Source organism: Malaclemys terrapin, chromosome 9 (genome assembly GCF_027887155.1).
Source record: "Malaclemys terrapin pileata isolate rMalTer1 chromosome 9, rMalTer1.hap1, whole genome shotgun sequence".
In the NCBI taxonomy this organism is placed as follows: Eukaryota; Metazoa; Chordata; order Testudines; family Emydidae; genus Malaclemys; species Malaclemys terrapin.
Window position 1 is genome coordinate 23,810,233 of NC_071513.1, and position 22,544 is coordinate 23,832,776.

The 22,544-nt window shown below is 45.7% G+C and overlaps 1 protein-coding gene across 1 annotated transcript in view; it reads left to right on the forward strand.

Moving 5' to 3' along the window:
* The first annotated feature begins 17,282 nt into the window (after positions 1 to 17,282).
* The window catches only part of AR (androgen receptor), a 123,576-nt gene continuing 118,314 nt past the window's right edge, over positions 17,283 to 22,544 (forward strand). The window contains exon 1 of the mRNA XM_054039635.1: positions 17,283 to 19,502. Coding sequence (XP_053895610.1) covers positions 18,277 to 19,502 — 1,226 coding nt within the window. The 5' untranslated portion in view covers positions 17,283 to 18,276. The remainder of the gene's footprint in view (positions 19,503 to 22,544) is intronic.

Consider the following 22,544-nt stretch of genomic DNA (forward strand, 5'->3'; position numbering starts at 1 on the left):
CGTTGCCTCATTTTAAGAAGACATGCTGTGACGGGGCGACAACTCACTGGCGCGGCGCCTCCTGCTGGTCATCCAGGGAATTAGCTCTTTCCAGCCCAGAGCACCCTCTGCAGGCCAGGGTCTCACCTGCTGCTGGCCCTGTGTTCCTCCCAGACCCTGGTGCCCTTTGCCCCGGGAGTCTGCCCACCGCAGTACCCCCTCTCTCTGGGTCTCCCCTCCCAAGGGAACCCCCAACCCCCACCTTGCCTCAGTGGCTACTGCCAGTCTCCATTTAGCCCCCACTCACTGGGGCAGACGGCAGTCTGTAAACCACTCATCATCAGCAAGGCGGGTTGGACCAGCTGCCTCTGCCTATTCCTGGGCCGCCCCTCTGCAGCTCTAGTATCCTTTTGCAGGCCCTTAACTCGGCCTGCAGCCTGGGGCTTTGCTAGGCTGGAGCTCCCCAGCTCCCTCTGCCCTTCCCCAGCACTGCTCCACCCTAGGTACCCTCCTCAGCTTCCCAGGCAGCCAGGACCTTCCCTCTCTCTAGGTTGCTAGAGACAGTGTGTTCCTCAGTCTCTGGCCCTCAGCCCTCTTATAGGGCCAGCTGTGGCCTGATTGGGGCGTGGCCCCACCTGTGGCTGCATCCACCAATCAGCCTAGCATTTCTCCACAGCCCTCTCCAGGGCTGCTTTAACCCCCTCAGGGCAAGAGCGGGGTGACCACCCCGCTACACATGCTCTCAGAGCTAGTGCTACAGGATCTCTGTCTGCAACCTGGGATACAGCACTGCATACGTTTACATTTGGAAGGTCATAACTGCAGCCATAAGGAATAGGAAGTAGAAACTTCATTTCTATCATTTGTTCATTATTCATTCTTTTTAAGCAAAGCTTAAATTTTGCGGAAACTGATGGAACCACTCGGCAAGGGCTCATCCAGCATACCGTCCAATACTGGCTCCATGCAATTGTGGCACAGGCTTCAGGATCTGGAGTGGAAAGGGAAAAGGGAGGAAGAAGAGGGAGGAAGTAGAGATGGATACCTTCAATTAATTCTGTTCGGTTGGTTTCCAAATACAAGAGATTGAAAAGCAATGATAACCAGGTCCCCTGCTATGCCTGAAAAGCTTAGCAGCTTGCTGCATCTACAGGGAAGAAGGATTTCAAACCCACAGCAGTCTGGCCACAGACATGGAAACCACAGTATAATACTGGCTCAGGAGCAAGCTCATGGGGGAGAAATGTAGACTTGGCAAGTTCAGCCTTATGGTTGAGAAAGTTCTCTCACAATCTGAATATAGATAGGGGCCCAGCTAACATTTGGAAACGTGATGGGAAACAGGACACATTTCCAGTTGCTGCATTGGAAATGGAATTCAGCTTTCAAAATACCAGTTTCCTCTGGGGAAATCTGAAAAAACAAGAAACAAAAATGCAAATGCATATGACTTTTTGTTATTTGATGCAATGCAATAATTGGTGCAGAGGAAAATGAGAACTGGTATTTTTGAACTGGCAAATTTGCCAGTCTCGTGATGTTTCAGAAGAACAAGACATCTCCCTGCAATTTACAAACACAACAGGATTCTTCATATGCACTCACTATAACAGCTTGTGCAAGGACCTGTAGCCTCAATTTACTGACACCAATGTGAAACCAATATAAAAGAAGAATCAAGCCCAGAGCGTAACCACTAGGGTTGCCAATTCTCAGGATTGTCCTGAAGTCTCAAGGAATTAAAAATTAATCTTTAATTAAAGATTATGTCATGTGATGAAACCTCCAGGAATACGTTCAACCAAAATTGGCAACCCTAGAACCACCAAGTCAGGGAAAGAATTGTTCAGGATGCTCTAAGTGGCTGTAACTTTGATTAAGGGGTGAAAATAAAACTAAATATCAGGAAAAACTTCCTAATTGTGAGACCTTTCCATGTGTGGAAGAGTTTACCAAGAGAAGTGGTCAAAGCCTTGTCATTTGAATCGTCTAGGCCTTGATTCAGAAAAACAGCCTTCTTTAGAAAGGGGTCTTAAACTTCTGATTTACTTTAAAGCACCTAAGTCCCCCAATGGGGCGGGGGGCACATGATTAAAGTTAAGCACAAACTTAAATGTTTTTCCTGAATCAGGGTCTTAAAACTGAACTGGACAAAACAATGAAAAAATGTGCTTTAGGGAACAGTCTTACATTGGCCAGGGGAGGGGAAGGGAATGGATTAGGAGATCTAATTAGTCTTTTCCATCTTTAATTTCTCTAATTCTTTTTACACAATACAGCTTGTACAATTTTCCCTGCAGCCCTTTGTAAAAACTGTTGTAGAATAAGCCAGCCATCACACAGTCAATTAAACTGTTCAGAAAAGATTTCCCTCTTTGCTTTTTGCATTTACACACTTCATGTGCTTCCTTCATTTGAATCTGGGGATAATATACCTTAGGTGTAAGATCAACATTTCCCACTAGGACGTTGGTTCCAGTCTAGGCCAGTAAAGACTGATGACTCTTGCATGACTTTTTAAAAATAGAACTTCCCTACACATCTATGTGCCACTGCCCATTTTATGATTTATAACCTTCATTCCCACCTCTCATCCCAGGGAGGTTTTGACTTTTAAAGACTTTTCATCTCTCTTTCCCCCTAGCAATGCAGTGGTTTGGTTTTCCTCACATGTGTTTCTTCATTGCTCCAGACTGGGTTGTTCCTCAGAACAAGTATACAAGCAGTGCACACACAGGCACATTCGGATCAGAAGGAAACACAGCTGGGGTAGCGGGGAAATAGGCAGATGGGGTTGAGTTTGCTTCTTTTTCTCTATAATTTCTGAGTGGCTTTCTGTAAAGGATTACATCATTTTCTATATGAAAGCCATTATGTATGGTTTGGGAGTCAGGGCATGCACATAGGTAATAAGGGTAATTGGGGTGTTACAGATAGAATTCATGCTTCAAGAACATCGGTGTAAAATAGGTAGAAGACTGGTTTGGAGATTATGCATATTTGGTTGACTTTGATACTGAATCTATGGGTGCAAACACTGAATGGGAAAGTTATTTCTAACAAATAAAATACTGAACTTGACTCTGGATTATATGGCCTATTGATTTTTGGATTGCAGATTGTTTGGGCAGGATTTTTTCTTTTGATGGGCACTTCAGAGATATAACTGAAATAAATTATTATAGTATTTGGTAGGTTTTCCAGGCATACATTGGGCCTGCTATTGCTTAATGATAAACTTTGCAGTATAGAGAAGTATATATATATTCACCCCCTTCAAAGCCCTTCCAGGATTCTGCAGTAATGACCTAGCGCTTTGATGAACAGCATGTTGCTGCCAGTATTCCAGGGCATTGGCCTTATTAGCTCAGATTTTTGTGACTGGTAAATCCATTAGGACAGAATAACATTTTTGTCCCCATATTACGTTTTAGTAAAGAAGAAGAATTTACAGTTTCAATGGTACTCTGTGTTTGATTTCTGATAGAAAGGACTTTTTATATCCAGCTAGTCTGAAGACACATTTACAACGTAAACTGAGTCGAGCCTTTCACCTCTAATTCACTGGTATGATTCCTGCGTAGGTTGGCAGTCACCGGGAATCACAACTATCTGTTGCCTGGTTAGTGGCTGATGTGATATGAGTTTGGTGGGTCTGTCACATTCCAGGTTGCAGTCCAGAGCGGTGAGAAGTTGTGTCACCACCTGCCCCACAACTTTGAGGTACCTCACAATGCTTTGCTGTTGTAGCTCCCAACTTGGGTAACTCACAAACAGCCTGCCAGCATGCAGATCATGCCCTCAGTGTCTGGGTCTAGCCACAGCCCTGGTCCAGCAGTTCTAACCCCAGCAGGCTGTCAGCAACACACCAGTCAAACTCTGGCTTCCATCAGCCTTGGTTACTACTTGCAGGGTGACCCCAAAACATCCCCTGTCCTGGATTTTCCTACAATCATGTGTTCTACACTGTCCAGCCCTCTCCTGGGCAGAGATTAAAGGTCTGTTGCCCCTGAAAAGGGTCAATATTCAACTGTTTGCTACTTTAACTGGAGTTACCAACCAGTTTAGTTTAAACACAGCACTGGATTGGTTCAGATTAAAAATACAAGAAGTTTATTAACAGCAGAAGATAGGACTTTAGTTGAATTCAAATATCAGGTATTAAAGTCAGAAATGAGTACAAGATAAATAAAGATAGAACACTTTCTAGTAGTTACAACTTAACAAGCTAGACGTGGTTCAAGGTAAAATCCTTACCACATGTTCCCAGCAACATGGCTGACCAAATTCTCAGGGTCCTTTGTCTTCTTAGATGTGTGTGTGTATGAGAGAGAGATCCCCTGGGGTTTTCTGCCCCTTTCTTTTATAGTCCAGTTAACCTTTGAAGTGGATTCTTCTGAGGGTTACCCCTCAAAGCAAAGTTTATTCAAACAGTAAAGAAGATGACATGAAGTTGGGTGGTGAAGGAGGCTCCAGGTTCTTTCTTCTCACCTATGTCTGCTGAGATGTAAATTTGCTTTGTCTCCTGCCATCTCCTCTCTCTGCCTTTTTAGGATCCTGCTTACTACTTATATGTACATTGAGGTAAACACACATTTCTTTGTTCAGGATACTTCTGACTGGGCAGGGCGGTTTTGATTTTGAACATGTGCTAAGAACATTCTACGGTGGGATTTCATAACTTTACACATACTGTTACTACACACATTTCACAATGATATTATTGACCAGCAAGTTATTAGTTTTCAAATGATACCACACAAGGCTTATTTTGTACAAAGATTATTACAATAGTATGTCAGGTGTGATTGCAGGGGTGCTTTCAGTCACAGGGGCTCAGTGCAATTCCAAGTAGGAAAGCCTCTTATGACAAAATCTCTCATTACAACTGGCACTAGCTGACTCCCTTGTGGGCAGCCTCAGCTGAGCAGACAAAGATTGAATGGCCAATGGAGAATGAACTAATCTCACCTGTAGAGCTGGTTGATCCAGGTCCAAATTGAAGCACATTGGCAGGATGGTGTAACAGAAGCGTGTCCTGGCATTACCTATTGTGTACCTGTTCTGTGGATAAATAAAAAACTGCATTCTGTGCATCTGACAAGCCTGTACCTTTCATCCAGAATTTCCCTTTATAAAATGTTGAAACATCTCCAAACAGTTGCGGAACCAAGATTTTAATCTGTCCTCTGAGGCATATTGAAGGAGAGCAAAACCAACCAAAATGAGGCTAGTGCTGTCAACATCAATAAAGACAATTTAAAGGAAGCTCTGCTACTCCTTTGAGTGAATATCAACAAGCAGTAGGCATACAAACTTCCTCACAGCAATCCTTTCTCCTCCCCTCTGATGTGCTTCACCCCAGACCTAAGTGGGTCCCCATGTGACACAATCCTTCAGGTTGAAATCCTGTCCCCACTGAAGCAATAGCAAAGTTTCCATTGACTTCAAGGGAGCTGGTATTTCATCCTCCGTCTTTGGTTCCTCTGCTGAGACTGCTCCCCATGAGGCCAGCTACTGCCAACAGTTATTATATGGACAACTGTGCTGTCCAGAAACTGAAATAATATAAACCCTATTTTACACAAGTCACAGAAGAGCTATCAGATGGTAAAAAGTATCTGACATTATTACTGGCTTGGACCAGATTTAAACGGATGACTTAAAAGTGACAGTTTCCATATTCCACTTCTCCAGCACGCAAATAATTCAAAACTCCACTGAAAATGTGACTGCGGCAAGCACAGTAAATGACAGAAACGTGGGTTTCATTAAGAGTGAAGGGCCAGTTTGTCTAAAGTGCTCAGCCTCCAACAGCCCCCACTGATAATGAAGTGGCCAAGTTTTCAAAAGTGCTCATCTCATTTTAGATGCCTAAACTGAGCTCTTTTGGAAATCTGGCCTTAAATTGTACAGGAAATAAAATACTTTGACAGCTCTGTGGAGATGACAAAATTAAATTTAAAGGGGAAGAAAAAGAAGACAATGAGAACTTCAAGCTGTTGTAACTATTCCAGGAAAATTTACCAAACACAGCTGCTACATTTAGTGTTTGGCTAAAGGATGAATATTTGTTTCAAAATGTGCTAATAAAGGAGTTTAAAAGACACAATAATGTTCTGCCTTCCCCTACCACCACCTCGGCTGAAAGCCTGCACCTGATTGCTAGGCAACCAGGTAGTTGCCCTGTCTGTGGGTGGTGGGCAAAGGCCCTGTGGCCAATGGCTCTCCCCTCACTTCTGGTGTGGGGCAAACTAATCACTGTCAAAGTGCTCTGCCAATGTCAGGCATAGTGAGAGGACCCTGAATCAATTCCCTCTGCTTGTGCGGAAAAAAGTTCTTGTGGGTCATTGAGGAATAAGGCAGAACCGTTCCAGCACCCTACTCCATGGATTTGATCAATGCTCATTGAAGTCAATGGCAGGACTCCCATTGACGACAGTGTGTGTTGGATCAGGCTATAAGTGGGGAGCTGGGCAAGAAGTGATTGTGTAGCCTCTTCACTTGGCCTGTGAGGAGCTGATGAAAGAACCCTCAGCCACACAGTGTGGAATAGTGATCAAGAACCTATTGGCATAGTCTACCCAATGCTTCAGATGTGACAGGGCTGCAAACAAATAACTAGGCTGGCCCCCTAAGGCTGTGTCTTCTACACAAGAAAATTTTTAACAAAACATTTGCACTAGTGCTACCACCACTTTAGTTGAATTGCTAGCTGCATTGATGGAAGCCTTAATGTAGACCAGTGGTTCTCAAACTAGGGCTGCCGCTTGTTCAGGGAAAGCCCCTGTGGGCCGGGCTGGTTTGTTTACCTGCCGCATCCGCAGGTTTGGCTGATCATGGCCGCGGTTTGCCGCTCCAGGCCAATGGGGGCTGCGGGAAGCGGCGTGGGCCAAGGGACATGCTGGCCGCCCTTCCCGCAGCCCCCATTGGCTTGGAGCTCCACTGGCTCCTGGCATTTTTATTATCTGGTCAATTAAACCTATTCAGGAACTTTCTCTTCTTCCATTGTTTACTCATTCAAACCTTAGACTCCATCTCCAGAGCTAGTATAATATATAGGGTAGCAAAAACGGTAGAAGCCTTGTCTACAGTGAATATGTCTACAGTAAGGCTAGAAGGTAGTAGACATACCTGCACTAGCTCTGATTGCTAGCATGCTAAAAAAAGAAATGTAGCCATGGTGGCACGTGTTATGGGAGGCTAGAGGCCTGAGTATGTACCTAAAGTCTCAGATGGGATCATCCCCCTTGGTGCTACCACCAGGCAAGGGAAGGAGAGGGTATTTTTACTAAAATTCCCTAGTATACACAGACCTTAGCCTTTTAAGTTCCTACTACCTGCATAGACACAACATTGGGGGAGGGTAGGAGCATATTTGAGAGAGGGACAGCAAGGGGATGTGCAGGCGAATAGCAACTGAATGGAAGAGGAGAGAAAATAAAATAGCGTATAATCCTAAAACAGAAGAAAGCAACATACTGAGCAACAACAACAACATAAAAGAATAAAACATGAAAAAGTTGACTACCTTTAAAGAATTAAAATAGATAAAAATGAAAACATTTTACAACATCCATCTACAGAGGTAAGTTTTAAAAGCCACTTCACCCATAAATGGGTGGAACACACTCAGCTCTGACAAGGCAGGAGTGGTAAAAGTCCAAGTACCACTAGAAATAGTCCAACTTTTCAAAATCTAAGGGAATCATTATTTCTGTATAGCACAAGGCAGCCTAGGAATAACTGACTCATTAAAACAAAGAAAAATGCCTGTGATTGGTTAAGCTGTATCTGCACCAGACGGTGTGAGATGTCTGTGCTCTAGATTCTGTTTAAAAACTGGGAATCATTTACATGCATCTAAGGAGGGATTCTTTATTGCACTGTAAAAGGCTTGTTAATCTGAACATTATGGAACATTGGAAAGGAAATTCTTCATCACTTCTGTAGCTGCATCACAAGCAGCTAAGCACTTCACCATTAGACACTGCACTGGGGAAGTAATACAAGGAGAATAATATTAAGATCAGCTGGTTGGTGTGTTGTGTGTACCATGGGCCTCTCCTGGATGGAATCAGAATGGCTAAACTGTGCATCATGAACCCTATTCTAAGAGCAGTTAATGGAGATTCTTCAGCATGAGTGGCAGAGACCTGTTTTGGGAGCAGGCAGCTGGGGATTATATCCCTATGAAGTTCCACATAGAATCAGTCTGCAGCACAATGGTAAAAGTCAAGCTCCAAGTGGACTTCGACTTGTAATTTCACAGAGTACATGGTGCTGAATTTCTTTAAAAAAGTGAAGTAGCACCAGTTTATCGTCAGTTACTAGATGGATAATCCTAAATGAAATGTTAATGATCAACCTGAAAATCACCTACTCTAGTTACAAGTAACACTTAGGATGTCCTGAACTGAAAGAAGTTAGCAGGAAAAAAAAGCCTATTTTTCTCTTTTTCCAGTTTCTTCACTAGTTGACATCAGTTTGAAAATAGTCATTTTGGCCCTGATCCAACCAAGCACTTAAGCATATGCTTAACTTTAAGCACATGGGCATTCCTAGATTACAATGGGACTATTCACTTTGCTTGGCTGGATCAGGTCTTTCCGCTTCATATGCTCTGATTCTATAGCCACTGAAGTCAATGGCAAAATGCCCATTGATTTCAGTGGTTCAGGATCAAAACAATAGACAGTTACTTAGTTCTTCCTTGAGGCTTGGTCATGCTGAAGTCAATGGCAAAATTCCCAGAGACATCAGTGGAGCAGGATTGAGTCCTTGGGTATAAACATCAATCAAGGATCCCAAAAGACCCTTCTTTTTTAAAGGATTTACATATGTGCAATCAGGAAACACTAATTAAACACTAACTACCAGAAACTGGGATTTAAAAAATATCACATTCAAGTTGCCAGCATCCTCTTAAGCTCCAAAACACTTCATGGGTTCAGTCATGAAAAGAGCACAGTAAAATTAGCTTTTTGGGTACAGTTCTCTGTGTATTTTGAGTCATATGTACTTAACTAAGAAACAAATATTTATTACTTTCAGTGCAGCAGGAAGCAAGTACAGCTGTGGAAGAGCAAGCTGAATTCCCCTTTGCCTCATGTATTATGACACAATTCTCAGTAATGGTGGAGGATGGTGTATGAAGTTGAGGTAATGTGGTTTAATTTTCATCACCTTTCTGAACTGGCAATGCTATCAGTTAGAAAAATTCTGTTTTGTATATTGAGCAAGCTGGCTATGGAATTGACTGAGGACAAAGAAATATGAAATATCCTGACAACATTTTTGATATGCTCATTTTTCCAACCATTACCACCTTAACATAGCAGTAAATGGCAAAATCTTGTACTTACAGCACAAGACTGGAGTCAGGAGATGTAGGTTCTAATCCCATCTCTGCCAGTGCTTTGCTATGTGATCTTTAGTGAGTCACATTACCACTCTTTGCTTCAGTTTTCCCAGCTGAAAAATTGGAATAATAATACTTCCTTGCCTTACAGAGCTGTTGCAAGGTTTAATTAAATAATTTACTTAAAAATCTTTAAGATCTTTGCATGGAAGGTTGCTATAGAAAAGCAAAGAATATGTGTGTTTGACTGTATTTTAATTAATGAATTGAGATTGTTGGAAGATGAATTGCAAATCTGAAACATCCTTTAGTATGTCTTTCCATTTTTATAATGTCATTACTTTCTGCATTATCTCTAGAATGTGTACTTTATTCAAAATACTTGGCTTTTATGTAAGCAGAGTCAGGATGAGCTCTAACCTGACATCTGGTGGTGAATTATGGCGAGGGTGGAAAAGAACTTTGGGGGCTGATCTTGTTTGCATAGGCACGCCCACCCGCCTAGCCTGGGACAACAGCAACTGAAAGTGGTTACTTTGTTGGTGTGGGATCCCCAGTTTCTCTGTTATTGGGGCAGGAAGAATAAAGTGTTGTTACCCTGATTCTGTGAATCAAGGCCAGTGGAACTGTTGTATGACAGAGGGACTCACCATTAACTAAGTAGCACTCGCTAGACGAGGGGCATGGGTTACAAAACCCAGTGAATTGAGAGAGGTTGGGGATAGGTATGTGTACCTGATGGTATGGGCTGCCTATTGAGGACCTGAAACACCAATTGTACTACCCTGCCCCCCCTTCCACTGTTGAATAACAGAGCTAATTTTGCTTCCATTAGGAGTCTAGCTAGAGATTGCTGAGCTGAATTCACTTTGGGCCAATAGTGCACCAGCACTGGGGCTCCCCTACTACAAGCTGAAATCACTGAAAGAGCTAAAATGGCTGAGCTGAGATCACTGAGTGTGGTGTTAACTAGTGGGGGAGCCTGAAGATATATTGCTAAGCAGCTGGCAGCGTGGAGCAGTTTGTGGGATGGTTGGAGCAGCCTACGGAACAGTGAGCTGAGCAGTTTGTGGTGGCAGCTGGAGCAGTTTCTGGGATGGTTGGAGCGGACCACAGATCAGCAAGCAGAGCAGAGCAGTTTGCGGGGGCGGCTGGTAGAGCGGAGCCATTCGTGGTGAAGGCTGCAGCAGAACTCCACGGAGAGGCGGGACAGTCGGCCTCGGACCACGTAAGGTACCCTGTGTGCCCCGCCCCATTTCCACCCAGGCTGGGGAGGGGGGGTAAAACTCTGGGGCGGCACTGACCAGGGGCAGAGACTTTTGGGTGCTGGACTTTGGGATGATTGGACTTAAGATCCTGAGGGGAAAAGGACACTGCCAAACTTACTTGGAGGTGGGTCTTTTGCTCATGGTTTGTGTTATGAATCCTGTTTGTGGTGTTTCCCCAACATAATGCCGCATTGTTTCCCTCCTTTATTAAAAGGCTTTTGCTACACTCAGACTCTGTGCTTGCGAGAGGGGAAGTATTGCCTCCTAGAGGCGCCCAGGGGGTGGTATGTAATTGTTCCAGGTCACTAGGTGGGGGCTCGAGCCGGTTTTGCATTGCGTTATTGAAACAGAACCCCTAGATACTGAACCTGGCCCTTGTTGCTGCCAACTCAGAGGGGCAGAAGGGTTACATTTAAAATGTTTGAGATATGCCTTCCTGGACTATTTAGAGACTATTTTAACATTTGATAATTTCTCTGCAATCCTGTTAATCAAACTGAATCTTTAATTGTATAAGAGGTAAGGAATTTGGGGTTTGATACTGTGTGCCTGGAAATCAACAGGAATATTTCTGTTGACTTCAATGGGCTTTGAAATAGGCCATGGATCAGGTAAGGGAAAATTGTGACGTTGCTAGAAGTCCCATGTATGGGGCACTGCATCCCAGGAGTCTGCCTCCTGCTTTCTGCCCCTGTGCTCTGTGGATGGATGTACCCTATGAGCCAATCAGATTGACAGTGTGATGGCTCCACCCACTTCCTGCCCCTGACTGCTCATTCTCTCTCTCTCTCTCTCTCTCTCTCTTTCTCTCTCTCTCTCACACACACACACCCCCCTGCGCAGGAAGGGGAGTAGTGGTTCTGACAATAAGGTGGCCTTTATTGCAGAATGACAGAAAGAAGATGCAATATTGATGTAAAAAATCCATGAAAAGGAGACCAGAGTTGGTCAGCTTTATAAACCTGTGGATTCTTGTGAAATGAGCTTGAAGCTCCAGTCCAGTTCCTTCAGGTGACCTCCATGGCAGCTAACACAGATGGAAATTCTTGATGGCAGTAGGGCTGGTTGGAAAAATCTCAAAACATTAAAAGTTTTGATGAAAAATGGCAACAAAAAAAAATTCACAAAATTTCAAACTATTCAAAAATCAGCTTTGATTTAAAAATAATGTCAGCACAATCTTTCTCAGAATTATTTTCCCACTTTTTGACTAGCTGGGCCATTCAGTCCTTGGCCTCTGTGCTAAGACAGCCAATGGTCCAGCAAGACTGAACTATCCTGCAATGTGTAGAAACTGTTCCCTATAGGACAGGGTTGAAATATATTGGTGAGAGCATAAAGGAAAGCTTGTGCTGTGCCTGCCAGTGCTAAACCTGCTCTCTGGATAGACACAGGACTTTGTTCTCCATAGCTATCAATACGATGCTTTATACCAGCTTTAAATCTCCACAGAAATATGAAAAACCAATAAACCAATCTTGATATTTTTAAGTTTCACCTTAAGAATTTCAGAAGTGTATTTAAAAAAAAAGGAATCTGGGGCCAAATTCTGATTGCTTTACTCAGACAAATGGCCCCATTCCTTTTAGTCGGACTACTGATTTCAGTTGGTAAATGTCAGTGCGTGTGTACACCTTGATTTCAGTATGTGAATACACTATTAAGGGGAGAATGCTTTAGCTCCCTTCCTGCAGGATTCAGTTTAAAACAAAAACAACAATCACTGGTTTACTTCTCATCCCACTTAGGGTATGTGTGCTTCTTAGTGTGGGTAGATACACGTGCTAGCTTTCCTCAAGTTAGCATGCTAAAAATAGCTGTACAGCTGTGGAGGCATGAGCCACGTCTCAAGCTAGCCACCTGAGCGCTGTCGTGCCCAACCACTTGGGTACATACTCAGGCTGCCAACCCATGCCACTGTGGCCATGCTGCTGTTTTTAGTGCACTAGCACTAGCTAGCACATGTCTATCTACCTGCGCTTAGACCCACATCAGTGCATGTCTCTCATGCTCTATTTGTCTTGTTTGTGTAGTGAGGGCCAGCCAGACTCAAAGCCTACTGAGATCAATGGGAGTCTTTCCACTGATTTCAGTGGGCTTTGCATCATATCCTAAGCCCCCAGCCCAGTAAAGCATATAAGCAATTGACTTCAATTCACCTGCTTAAAGTTAAGCACATGCATACATGATTTGCTGTTTCAGGTTCTAAGTGAGGGGAATATGGAAACTTTGATTTTGTTCTTTTTTATTTATTTACAGCAATCATCGGTTACTGGAATCCCCAGAATAAAATCTAAAATGTGAAAAGGCAGGCAGATTTTAAGGGCTAACCGCAGTGACAAAGCTTATAATATATACACAAGGTTTTTTTACGGGTGAGTGTAGTACTTTAATATGAAATAGGCAGGCAAAATCTGTCCAGAACAGTTGGATTTCAATGAAATATTGGAATGACATTGCAATTGTATGCAGTAATATTTATTGTCTGTGGTAAGACTGTCAAATGCAAGAAGTCTGATAATTTTCTATGGCATTTGCATTCAAGAGCCAATAACCAACAGGAATGTATTGTCTATCATCCTTTAGCCCAGACAAAATAGGTTTTTTTTAATATCTATCTCCCTATGGTATTTATATATCACACATCACTGACAGCCAGATTTTAATACCCCTGCTCTCACTCAATCATGAGAGGTTCCCTTGGAAGAAATGGGATTGCTTGTGGAGTGAGGTACTACTCAGTGTGAATAAGGGTATCAGAATCTAGCCCTGTAGTATTTAGATGCTAAGATTCCTCTACTAAATCACACTCTACCAGGGACAAATCATATAAAAAAAGTTAACCTAGGGGGGTAATGAATCTTATTTGATAGGACAAGAAAGGGTGTCCCAAATAATTTTTGTGTAGACACTAAAGCACTATAATTTGCAATCAGTATAAATAAGGATGCAAACTGTTGCTAGGGGATGTCACGGAGTTGGGGGAGACAAGGCCTGCACCACCGGCTTCCTGCAATTCACCATGACTCTTAGCCAGCCAGTAAAACAGAAGGTTTATTTAGATGACAGGAACACAGTCCAAGACAGGTCTTGCAGGTACAGACAACAGGACCCCCTCAGTCACATCCATCTTCGGGGGCCAAGGGAGGTCAGGAGGTCTGTCTGGCCTCCCCTCCATTTTCCCAGCCAGCTCCAAACTGAAACTCTCCAGCCCCTCCTCTCCCCTTGTCTCTTTCCCTGGCCAGGAGGCCACCTGATCTCTTTGTTCTCCAACACCTTCAGTTGGCACCTTTGCAGGGGAGGGGCCCAGGCTATCAGTTGCCAGGAGACCGGGTGTCGGCCATTCTCTGTGCAGTCCCTTGTGCACCCCTGCTATCTAGGGCTCTGAAACAATCGCACACCCTTATCCCACCACTGAGATACTTAAGAAATGCATTGGGGAAACTGAGGCACCCACACAGTATTTAGAGAAAACATTAAGAACATTCCCAGTTCGTCACAGGCGGCAACACCCAGACCTATTTAACCTGGTAAATTATTGTGTAAAATCTAAATGCTGTGGGCCAGACCAGGCTCTGTAATCCACTAAGTTTCTTTAGAAGTGGGTGCTGTTGTAGTTTCCCTGATCACTGGTTTAAACCATGTTTAGTCTTAAAGTGAATCTCTCCAAGTTACATATGGCAGTACTCAGGGAACAAAGAAACCATCCTGAGCTTGCAAAACTGCATCGGCAAAAGCAATGTACATTTACTGCAACCATCACCACTGTATCTGTGCACCTAACAATTTTATTACAAGTGAACACAAGAAGATCTCTGTGCTTCTCTCTCTTTCCCCATTCTGCAGGTAGTTATGAAAGGCCAGTGCATCTTTGATCTTGTTGGAAATGAGCAATTGTTACATTCTTCTCACTATCACTTAAAATAATAAATAGCAGTTAGAAATGATTGGGTCTGTTACTCAGGGTTTTTAGAACCCACAGCAGGGGTAATTTAACTGTTTCTCCTTGGGCAGCATCGGGAATAAATCAGTGTAGAAAGGATTGGGGGGCCGGAGGGGCACAATGACAGAACGAAAAGAAAATCAATAAAAACAAGGAGCAATCACCGCCCCAGCCCTATTGCATCACCCGATGAAAGCAACAGGAGGCACAACATTATTTCCCTCCTCACCCTTCCCCAAGTATTTATGTTTGATGCTTCCCTTAAATCAATGTGTTGTGTATCATCCCTGGGATTGTTCACCAGGGATGATTGCCAGCCGCTGGCGCCCGAATCGAATCCGCATATGGATCCCAGAACCTGGCCTTTGAGTGGGAAATCTGACACGTGGACAGCTGCCGATTTTCTGATCGAAGTGTATAAAAGCAGGGCATTAAAGCCAGTGGTGGGCAACCTGCTGCCCGCCGGCCGCTAGACAGTTTGTTGACATTGACCGCCCGCAGGCACAGCCGCTGGCAGCTCCCAGTGGCCGCGGGGCCGCGTTTCGGCCACGGGAAGCGGCGGCCAGCATGTCCCTGCATATAGGTTAGAGAGATACTGAGGGCACAGAAAAAACATCGCCAACTTTTATGTGTATCTATTTTATGGTTACCCTCTATTGCTTGTAAATATGCTTTTAAAAATCTGAATGTGATTCTTCCCTGGCCGATTCTCTTCCCCCTCCCAATTTGGCATGTATTGTTACTTGTTACTCCGCTCCCTGTGTCTCTGAAGGAGCTGAAATTGACCCTTTTTGCGTAGCTTCACTGGACACCTTTCAATTATCATGTCATCAGGGAGATGCACAACGTCGGACATGGTGCTTACAAGGAAACCAGCTACTCGTGACCTGAAACCGGAGGCTCAAACATTCGTTCTTCGTGGGGCCCACACAAATGGTGGTTATGTTTTGTGTGTGCGTGTGTGGGGGTGCGGGGGTCATGTACAGACTAAAAGACATGCTTATTGTCTGGACCAAAGTATCTCTTCCATTTTCGGATGATGGCAAGACTGTGAAGAAGGGATAAAAACAAACTCATTTGCTACTCGATATCTGTATGATACTCAACTTTCTTAGCTGTAAATCGAAACGTGTGTAGATTCACCGGGTAGAAAAGCAACTTAATTATTACGGCTGGTGGGAAAATTTCAGTGAAAACAAATCTTCAGTGAAAAACGAAAATGAGGATTTTCATGAACATGCCTCCCCCACCCCACCCCGCTTTCCATCTAGTTCAGCTAAATACTACCTTACGGGGTGGGGTCACGCAGATCAGAGAAAAGGAGCACTGTGGGTATGCGAAATGTACGGGGATGAGGATTTGCTGCAGGCTGGAGCTTGCACCCTATTTACATGAGCAACGGAGGGTCCTGTGGCACCTTTAAGACTAACAGAAGTATTGGGAGCATAAGCTTTGTGGGTAAGAACCTCACTTCTTCAGATGCAAGAGAAGAAGTGAGGTTCTTACCCACAAAAGCTTATGCTCCCAATACTTCTGTTAGTCTTAAAGGTGCCACAGGTCTCTCTGTTGCTTATTACAGTTTCAGACTAACACGGCTACCCCCTGATACCTTATTTACATGCTTGTTGTTCTTCCCCATGCCCCGGAAATAAGGCCTCTTCTCCTTCTTACACATTTCCTGATACACTGCTGACAGGAGAATGCATTTGTCTACACGCTAGGAAGCGTGGAAGCTGCATTTATGTTTTACATGTAATTGGGCATGATTACTGCGGGATGAGCCAATATAGTGTAGACGCAAATCTCTGAGGCGATGTAAACGTAGGTGCTTCTGTACAGGTATCGGCTAGCTTGATTATCACTTCAAAAGTTTTTTTTTTTTTTTTTTTCTCTTAATTAATTGGCCTCTCAGAGTTGGTAAGACAACTCCCACCTGTTTATGCTCTCTGTATGTGTGTATATATATCTCCTCATTATATGTTCCATTCTATATGCATCCGAAGAAGTGGGCTGTAGTCCACGAAAGCTTATGCTCTAATAAATTTGTTAGTCTCTAAGGTGCCACAAGTACTCCTGTTCTTCTTTTTGCGGATACAGACTAACACGGCTGTTACTCTGAAACGTATCTATTTGTGTGTGAGATGCACACACGCACAAATGTACTGTACTTTCATGCACCTTTGTACCCAGCATACGCGCTCCATTTATTCTAAATTGCACAGCCCTATTCTCTCTCTCTCTACACACACACACACACACACACACACACACACACACACACATCTATGATTGTTCATAGGTATTGCGCATGTGGTTTAGTATGTGCCATGCATTTATGTTGTGTGAGTGTATGACTGAGTGTATTTGCACGTGTGTGCTTTGGCTGTGTATGATTGCACAACTAATGCAGGCACGTGTACTTTAGTGTGTGTGTGTGTGTGTACAGTGCAAGAGTCCTCCTGCTAAAGGCGAGCCTCAGCATATATATGTACGTGGCATACGTTCGCACCAGCATGATAAAGTACCGCTGGGTGATCTATGTGAAATACCTCGGGGGATTTTATTACGTGCCTTTTTTGATTGACGCCCCTCCTGCTTCTCTTCAGCCCGGAGGTCTCTGCCAATTCCTCTCCACACCCGCCGGCTCTGTTGGCTGAGGAGCCAGACAGAGCGCAACGGGACGGATTCGAGTAAGCGAAAGTCCCTCCCAGCACCAGTCCAGCGCGCAGGACTCGCTGCTGATCGCTCGGACTCCGCGGGTACAGCATACAGCTCTTCCCACAACCCCGGGAAAAGGCTCTGCAGAGGCAGCGCGCCCCGGCGGGGCGGGGCGGAGCAGCAGCTCAGCTACAAGGCGAAGAGAAACCAGCCGAAGTTGCAGCAAAGAGCCTCGGGAGCCATCTGCTGCGCGCGGAGCCCGCTGCAAGGGATTGCTCGGGGGACGCGCTTTCCCTTTGCCCCAGCACTTGTTGCTTCACCCGAGACCTAGCTCTGCGGCGGCCCTTTGAAGCCCGGGAGTGCTAACAACCTCTCCGAATTTGCTGCCCCCCGCCCCGCCGCCGATCCTGGTGCAGCCCGGCCGCCTCGCTGGGACGCCGTGGAAATATTTTTGCAGCGTGAGACGATTTGTAGGCTTTGATCCAGCTGAGCGCTAAGCGGCGCCCGCAGACTTCAGGGGAAGGGGGTCAAGGGGCGCTCGGGACTGGAGCTGCGGCTGTGGCCTCTGGGTGTGTGTGTGTGTGCTTGGTCGCTATTGTCTTTAACCTCGGGTCACCCTGTTTGCTCGGCCGCGTTCCCTCCCTTTGGCTGCGAGGAGAGACGTCAACTGCAGCCGCAGCAGCGTTTTGTAAAAGGGCGCCGCGCTCCTCCCTGCTAAAAGTTACCGGATTAATTATTGCAAAGGCCGGTCTCCCCCTCCCCCAACTCTCCTGCCTCTCTCCAGGTCACAGATCAAAAGAGTAAACAGCTGCCACCAGCTCCAGCAGTCGGAAGGGTCCTATCCCGGCGGCACCTGCTAGTGCCAGGGTTTCCCACCCCACCCCCAGCTCGCGCGTGGTGCCTGCAGCGAGCAGCAAAGGATGGGATTCGCTGCCCAAAGCCCGTGTTAGACCCGAGCCAGTGAGCTGGACGAGAGGGGACAGGACCGCAAAAGGCTCGTTCTCCGCCCGCCGCTTGCACGCGATCCCAGCGCTCCCGGCGGACTGCCCCGCGGGCTCCCTCCGGGGATGGAGGTGCAAGTTGGACTTGGCAGCGTGTATGCCCGGCCGGCGGGCAAGACGTTCCGGGGAGCGTTTCAGAGCCTGTTCCAGAGCGTCCGCGAGGTGTTCCAGAGCCCGGGCGCCGGCCCGCCGAGAGAGGAGCCGGGCACCAGCCCCCAACCTTCCTCCTCCGCCCAGTGCCAACCCGGTGCCCGCCTGCAGCAGCAGAGCCCCCGGCAGCAGCAGCCGGGCTCCCCCGCGTACCTGGCTCTAGAGGAGCATCCCCAGGGCCAGTGCGTCCGGACGGCCAAGGGGCTGCAGGCTGAGGACGGGGACCCGGCTGTCACCCCCTCCTCGGCCCTGTCCCTGATGAGCTCCGCTTTCCAGGGCTGTTCCGGGGACCTCAAGGATATCCTGGGCGAAGCGGGCACCCTGCAGCTCCTGCAGCCGGAGGCCCAGGCAAGGGGCAGCCGCGCCGAGGTGGCTGGGGCCAAGGAGGACTTTCTGGGGGACAGCGCCAAGGAGCTGTGCAAAGCCGTGTCCGCCTCCATGGGCCTGGGGGTGGAGGCGCTGGAGACGCCCGGCGAACTCCTGCCCCGGGAGGATTGCATGTTCGCCCTGCCCGGCGGGCACTCCCGGGGCGCAGCGGGCGCCCAGCTCGGGGACTGCAAGAACCCAACGGGGGCTGCGCTCCTGGAGGACCCGGGCACCAGCCCGGCCTCCTTCAAAGGGCACTCGGCCGCGGGCAGCGGCCCGGGGCCAGGCGAGAACGTCCTGGCCATTGACGTACCCCACAGCCTGTCCCTGTACAAGGGCTCCCCGGGCCTGGAGGAGCCCGCTGCTTTCCAGGGTCGCGATTACTACAACTTCCAGCTGGCGCTCGCCCCCCACGCCCGCATCAAGCTGGAGAACCCCCTGGACTACGGGCCCGGCAACGCCTGGGCTGCCCAGTGCAGGTACGGGGGGGACATGGCCAGCCTGGCTCCCCATTGCCCTGCCTCGACCCCAGCCTGGCACTCGTTTTTTGCAGAGGAGGGGCAGCTCTACGGCCCATGTGCAGAGGCAGCTGCTGGCCCTTTCGGCTGCGGGCGAAACCAGGGGCCACCGGGGCAAGAAGTAAGCGACTTCCCATCCGACGTGTGGTACCCAGGAGGGATGGTGGGCAGGATGCCCTATGCTGCTGCCTCCGGTTGCATCAAGAGCGAACTCACCCCTTGGATGGAGAGCTATGCCGGGACCTTTGGGGAAATGCGGTAAGTACCCACCGGCGCTTGCAGACGAGGACCCCCTGCCCTGTCAGCATCTTCCCGGCAAAGTCACTCTAGCAAAACTACCTTGTGCATCGGAAGCCAGTACTAAACACTAGTGAATATAGATTACTGTGACAGCAGCGAGCAGGCTGTCCCAAAGGGGGCATAGACAGCACGCAGGTGCATATAATATACTAGGTGCCCTGGCTATTTAAGCAATAAGTTACTTATAAAAGTTAGTGGACATTTTTCTCCCTGCATTTGTGAAGTGCTGATTCCCTCTAAAAAGCCCAGACCAAGCTCTTAGGAGAGAGGGCTACAGCTGTTCAATCTGAATTATGAAATGGACTCAGATAATCGAGCACAAAGTATATGGAAGGGGTTTGCTCTTTCAAAGGTGATGGTTTGCATTCAGTGCTTACTCTAGGTCATAACAACTCATAATCTCAGTACACAATTTGATTTGGCTGTCTACATGGAGTAATAGCTTTGTGGTTTTGTTTTTGTTTTACTCTGACTAATATTATAGCACTGCTTCTTGCGACTCATTAGGTGACATTGTACCTGCATTGCTGTTCTAAAAATCACTACACCATAAGATGATAGAACTAGCCATACTTCTTTTATTACTTACTTTTAAATTAGTTATGTAACTGTTTCCAGAGCACTAACAGGCTGGCGCTCAGGTCAGTGCATTTTTAGTATAGAACCCTATTGAATGTCAGATTTAAAAAAAAAAATCTCTGATCACTAGTCTTCTTTCTGAGTAGAACCCGAGACTAATCACAGCACTGGAAGAAGTTAAACTAAGTGAATTTGCTCTCATAATAATACTTCCTTCAGATTTAAACTCTGTTTTTAATGTAGTTAGAGGTGCAATTACTTAAGATTGCATGGTAGAGTACTCTGTATCCTCTGGGTATCCTCTTTAAACAAACAAAAGAAATCTGAAGGGAGTTTTAATATATTTTACAAGAAGGAATTCACTGAGAGTAGTTCCCCCTGGTCCTGTCACAGGATCCGTTAAATCTAGCCCAAAGTAGGAAGTAAACAACTCTGCCTGAAGCAGATCAAAACAACATTGAAGCCATGGGCACCTCAATGCATTGTTAGTCATGGCAAAAAATTTCAGTACCTGATGCTATCACTACAATTAGGGATATAAACCAATGGTGCCTGAAAGGCTGAGGGACTAATGCTGAATTTTTACATCTCAATGGCCAGTATCAAATCTAACTTAGTGTTTGATGCACTGTGTAAAATGAGTTGGTGATCTCAGTCCAAGTACTCACTGACAGGTTTCAAATGGGAAGGTCAAGCCGGTAGGTAATCTTTTTGGATCTGCATTTTGCAGAAGACACATACTTGTCTCTGCTTGTGCTGTACCTGTTTTGCTGATAAAAAGACAGCGTTGTTTTCTTGGGCAATACAGCAGCTATCATGAGCACTACATATATCAAAATGTTTTAAATAAAAAATAAGGATGTGACAAAAATGGGGAAAAGCAAGGGAATATTAACGTGAGTCTGACTTGCACGGATAATGCCAATGAGGTGAGAGTTAAGTACAGAGTATTCTTTGGGAGCATGGTGCAGCCTTCACCGGTCAGTGGAAAGTAATTGGAGCTGAATGAGGGCCTTAAATTTTTACTTGTCATAGCTTTTGTCAGTTGATGGCATGACTTTGAAGTCAGGTGGCCCACTCCTGCTGACTTCTTACTCAACGTGTGTTGTCCTTGCTCACAATATAACCACACATGGCACGTGAATAAAGAATAGTCGCATGAAGGTATACAGGCTTGGGTCAGGGTTTTTTAAAATGTAATTACTTCAGGTAATACTTCTCTGAACCATATAGTATGTGTAATTATTTAAATTGCATCTGACCGTGAATGACACTAATGGGACTTATATTCCACTTTGTGTTGGGTTTTAATTTAACTGTGTTTAAGTGAAGAGGAATGAGGCTTCTGTGTGGCGCTTCTAATATGGTACAGTTCAATCCTGCCAAGGTTATTTATCATCTAGATGAGATTCTCTATTACCGTTACAACTTACTGCCTATTGATTGCAGTGTACAATTGCCTTTAATTTACTTCGGGATATGAACAGATAATAGATGAATGGACAGTCATTGTTGTGACAGAGGCTGTGATTTATATACCAGTTTCTTAGACAATAGCCTGAGTGATGGCAGAGAGTCACAGGAGTGTTGTATCAAAGTTCTTTCCCTCAGTTCCCTCCAGTGAGCAAGTCCCTCTGTAATGATCACACTTGGCACTTTTACATCACTTTACATTTCCAAAGCAAGGTTCAATCATTAGCTAACTAGGCTCACAACTTGCCTGGTGTTGCACAAAGTTCTGTAGGATGGATTGCACAGGGAGCCTCTTCTCTCACCCTGAGGTTACGGCAAGATATTCTCCTTGCACTCTCTTTGGTGCTAAGTGATGGACTCAGCTAATGTGCCTACTTGTGTTCTGCAGCCCAAGGAGAAGTAGTCATCGATTCTGGGGACATGTGTATAGGGTGATCAGATGTCCTGATTTTATAGGGACAATCCTGATATTTGGGGCTTTTTCTTACATGGGTGCCTATTACCCCCCACACTCTGTCCTGATTTTTCACACTTGCTGTCTGGTCACCCTACATGGGTAGGGTCCCAGATCCTCCTACATTCACACTGTGGTCATCAGCAGATGCTGAGGTGGGCTGAGTCTTCCTAAAGGAGTAGTAATAAGTGTTTTGGAATGCTTTGCTATCAGCTCTCTTCCCCTGAGCTAGTCTGTCTTGTACCATCAAGCTGGACCTTCATCCATTCACTCCACTGTTACAGGTCTCCTTCTCTCTTCTTGTCCTCAGTTCTCTTTGGATTTGTGCCTTCATTTTTAAATTTTGAATCTTTTTTATTCTGCTCCTTTTTTGCATACATGACGTTAAAACATCAGCACATTTTTTCCCTTTGCTTCTTAGCAGGTTATCGTTTTATTTCTGTTATATCATGTCTGTGTCACGCTTTTCAATTTATTTTATTTGTGATACCAAA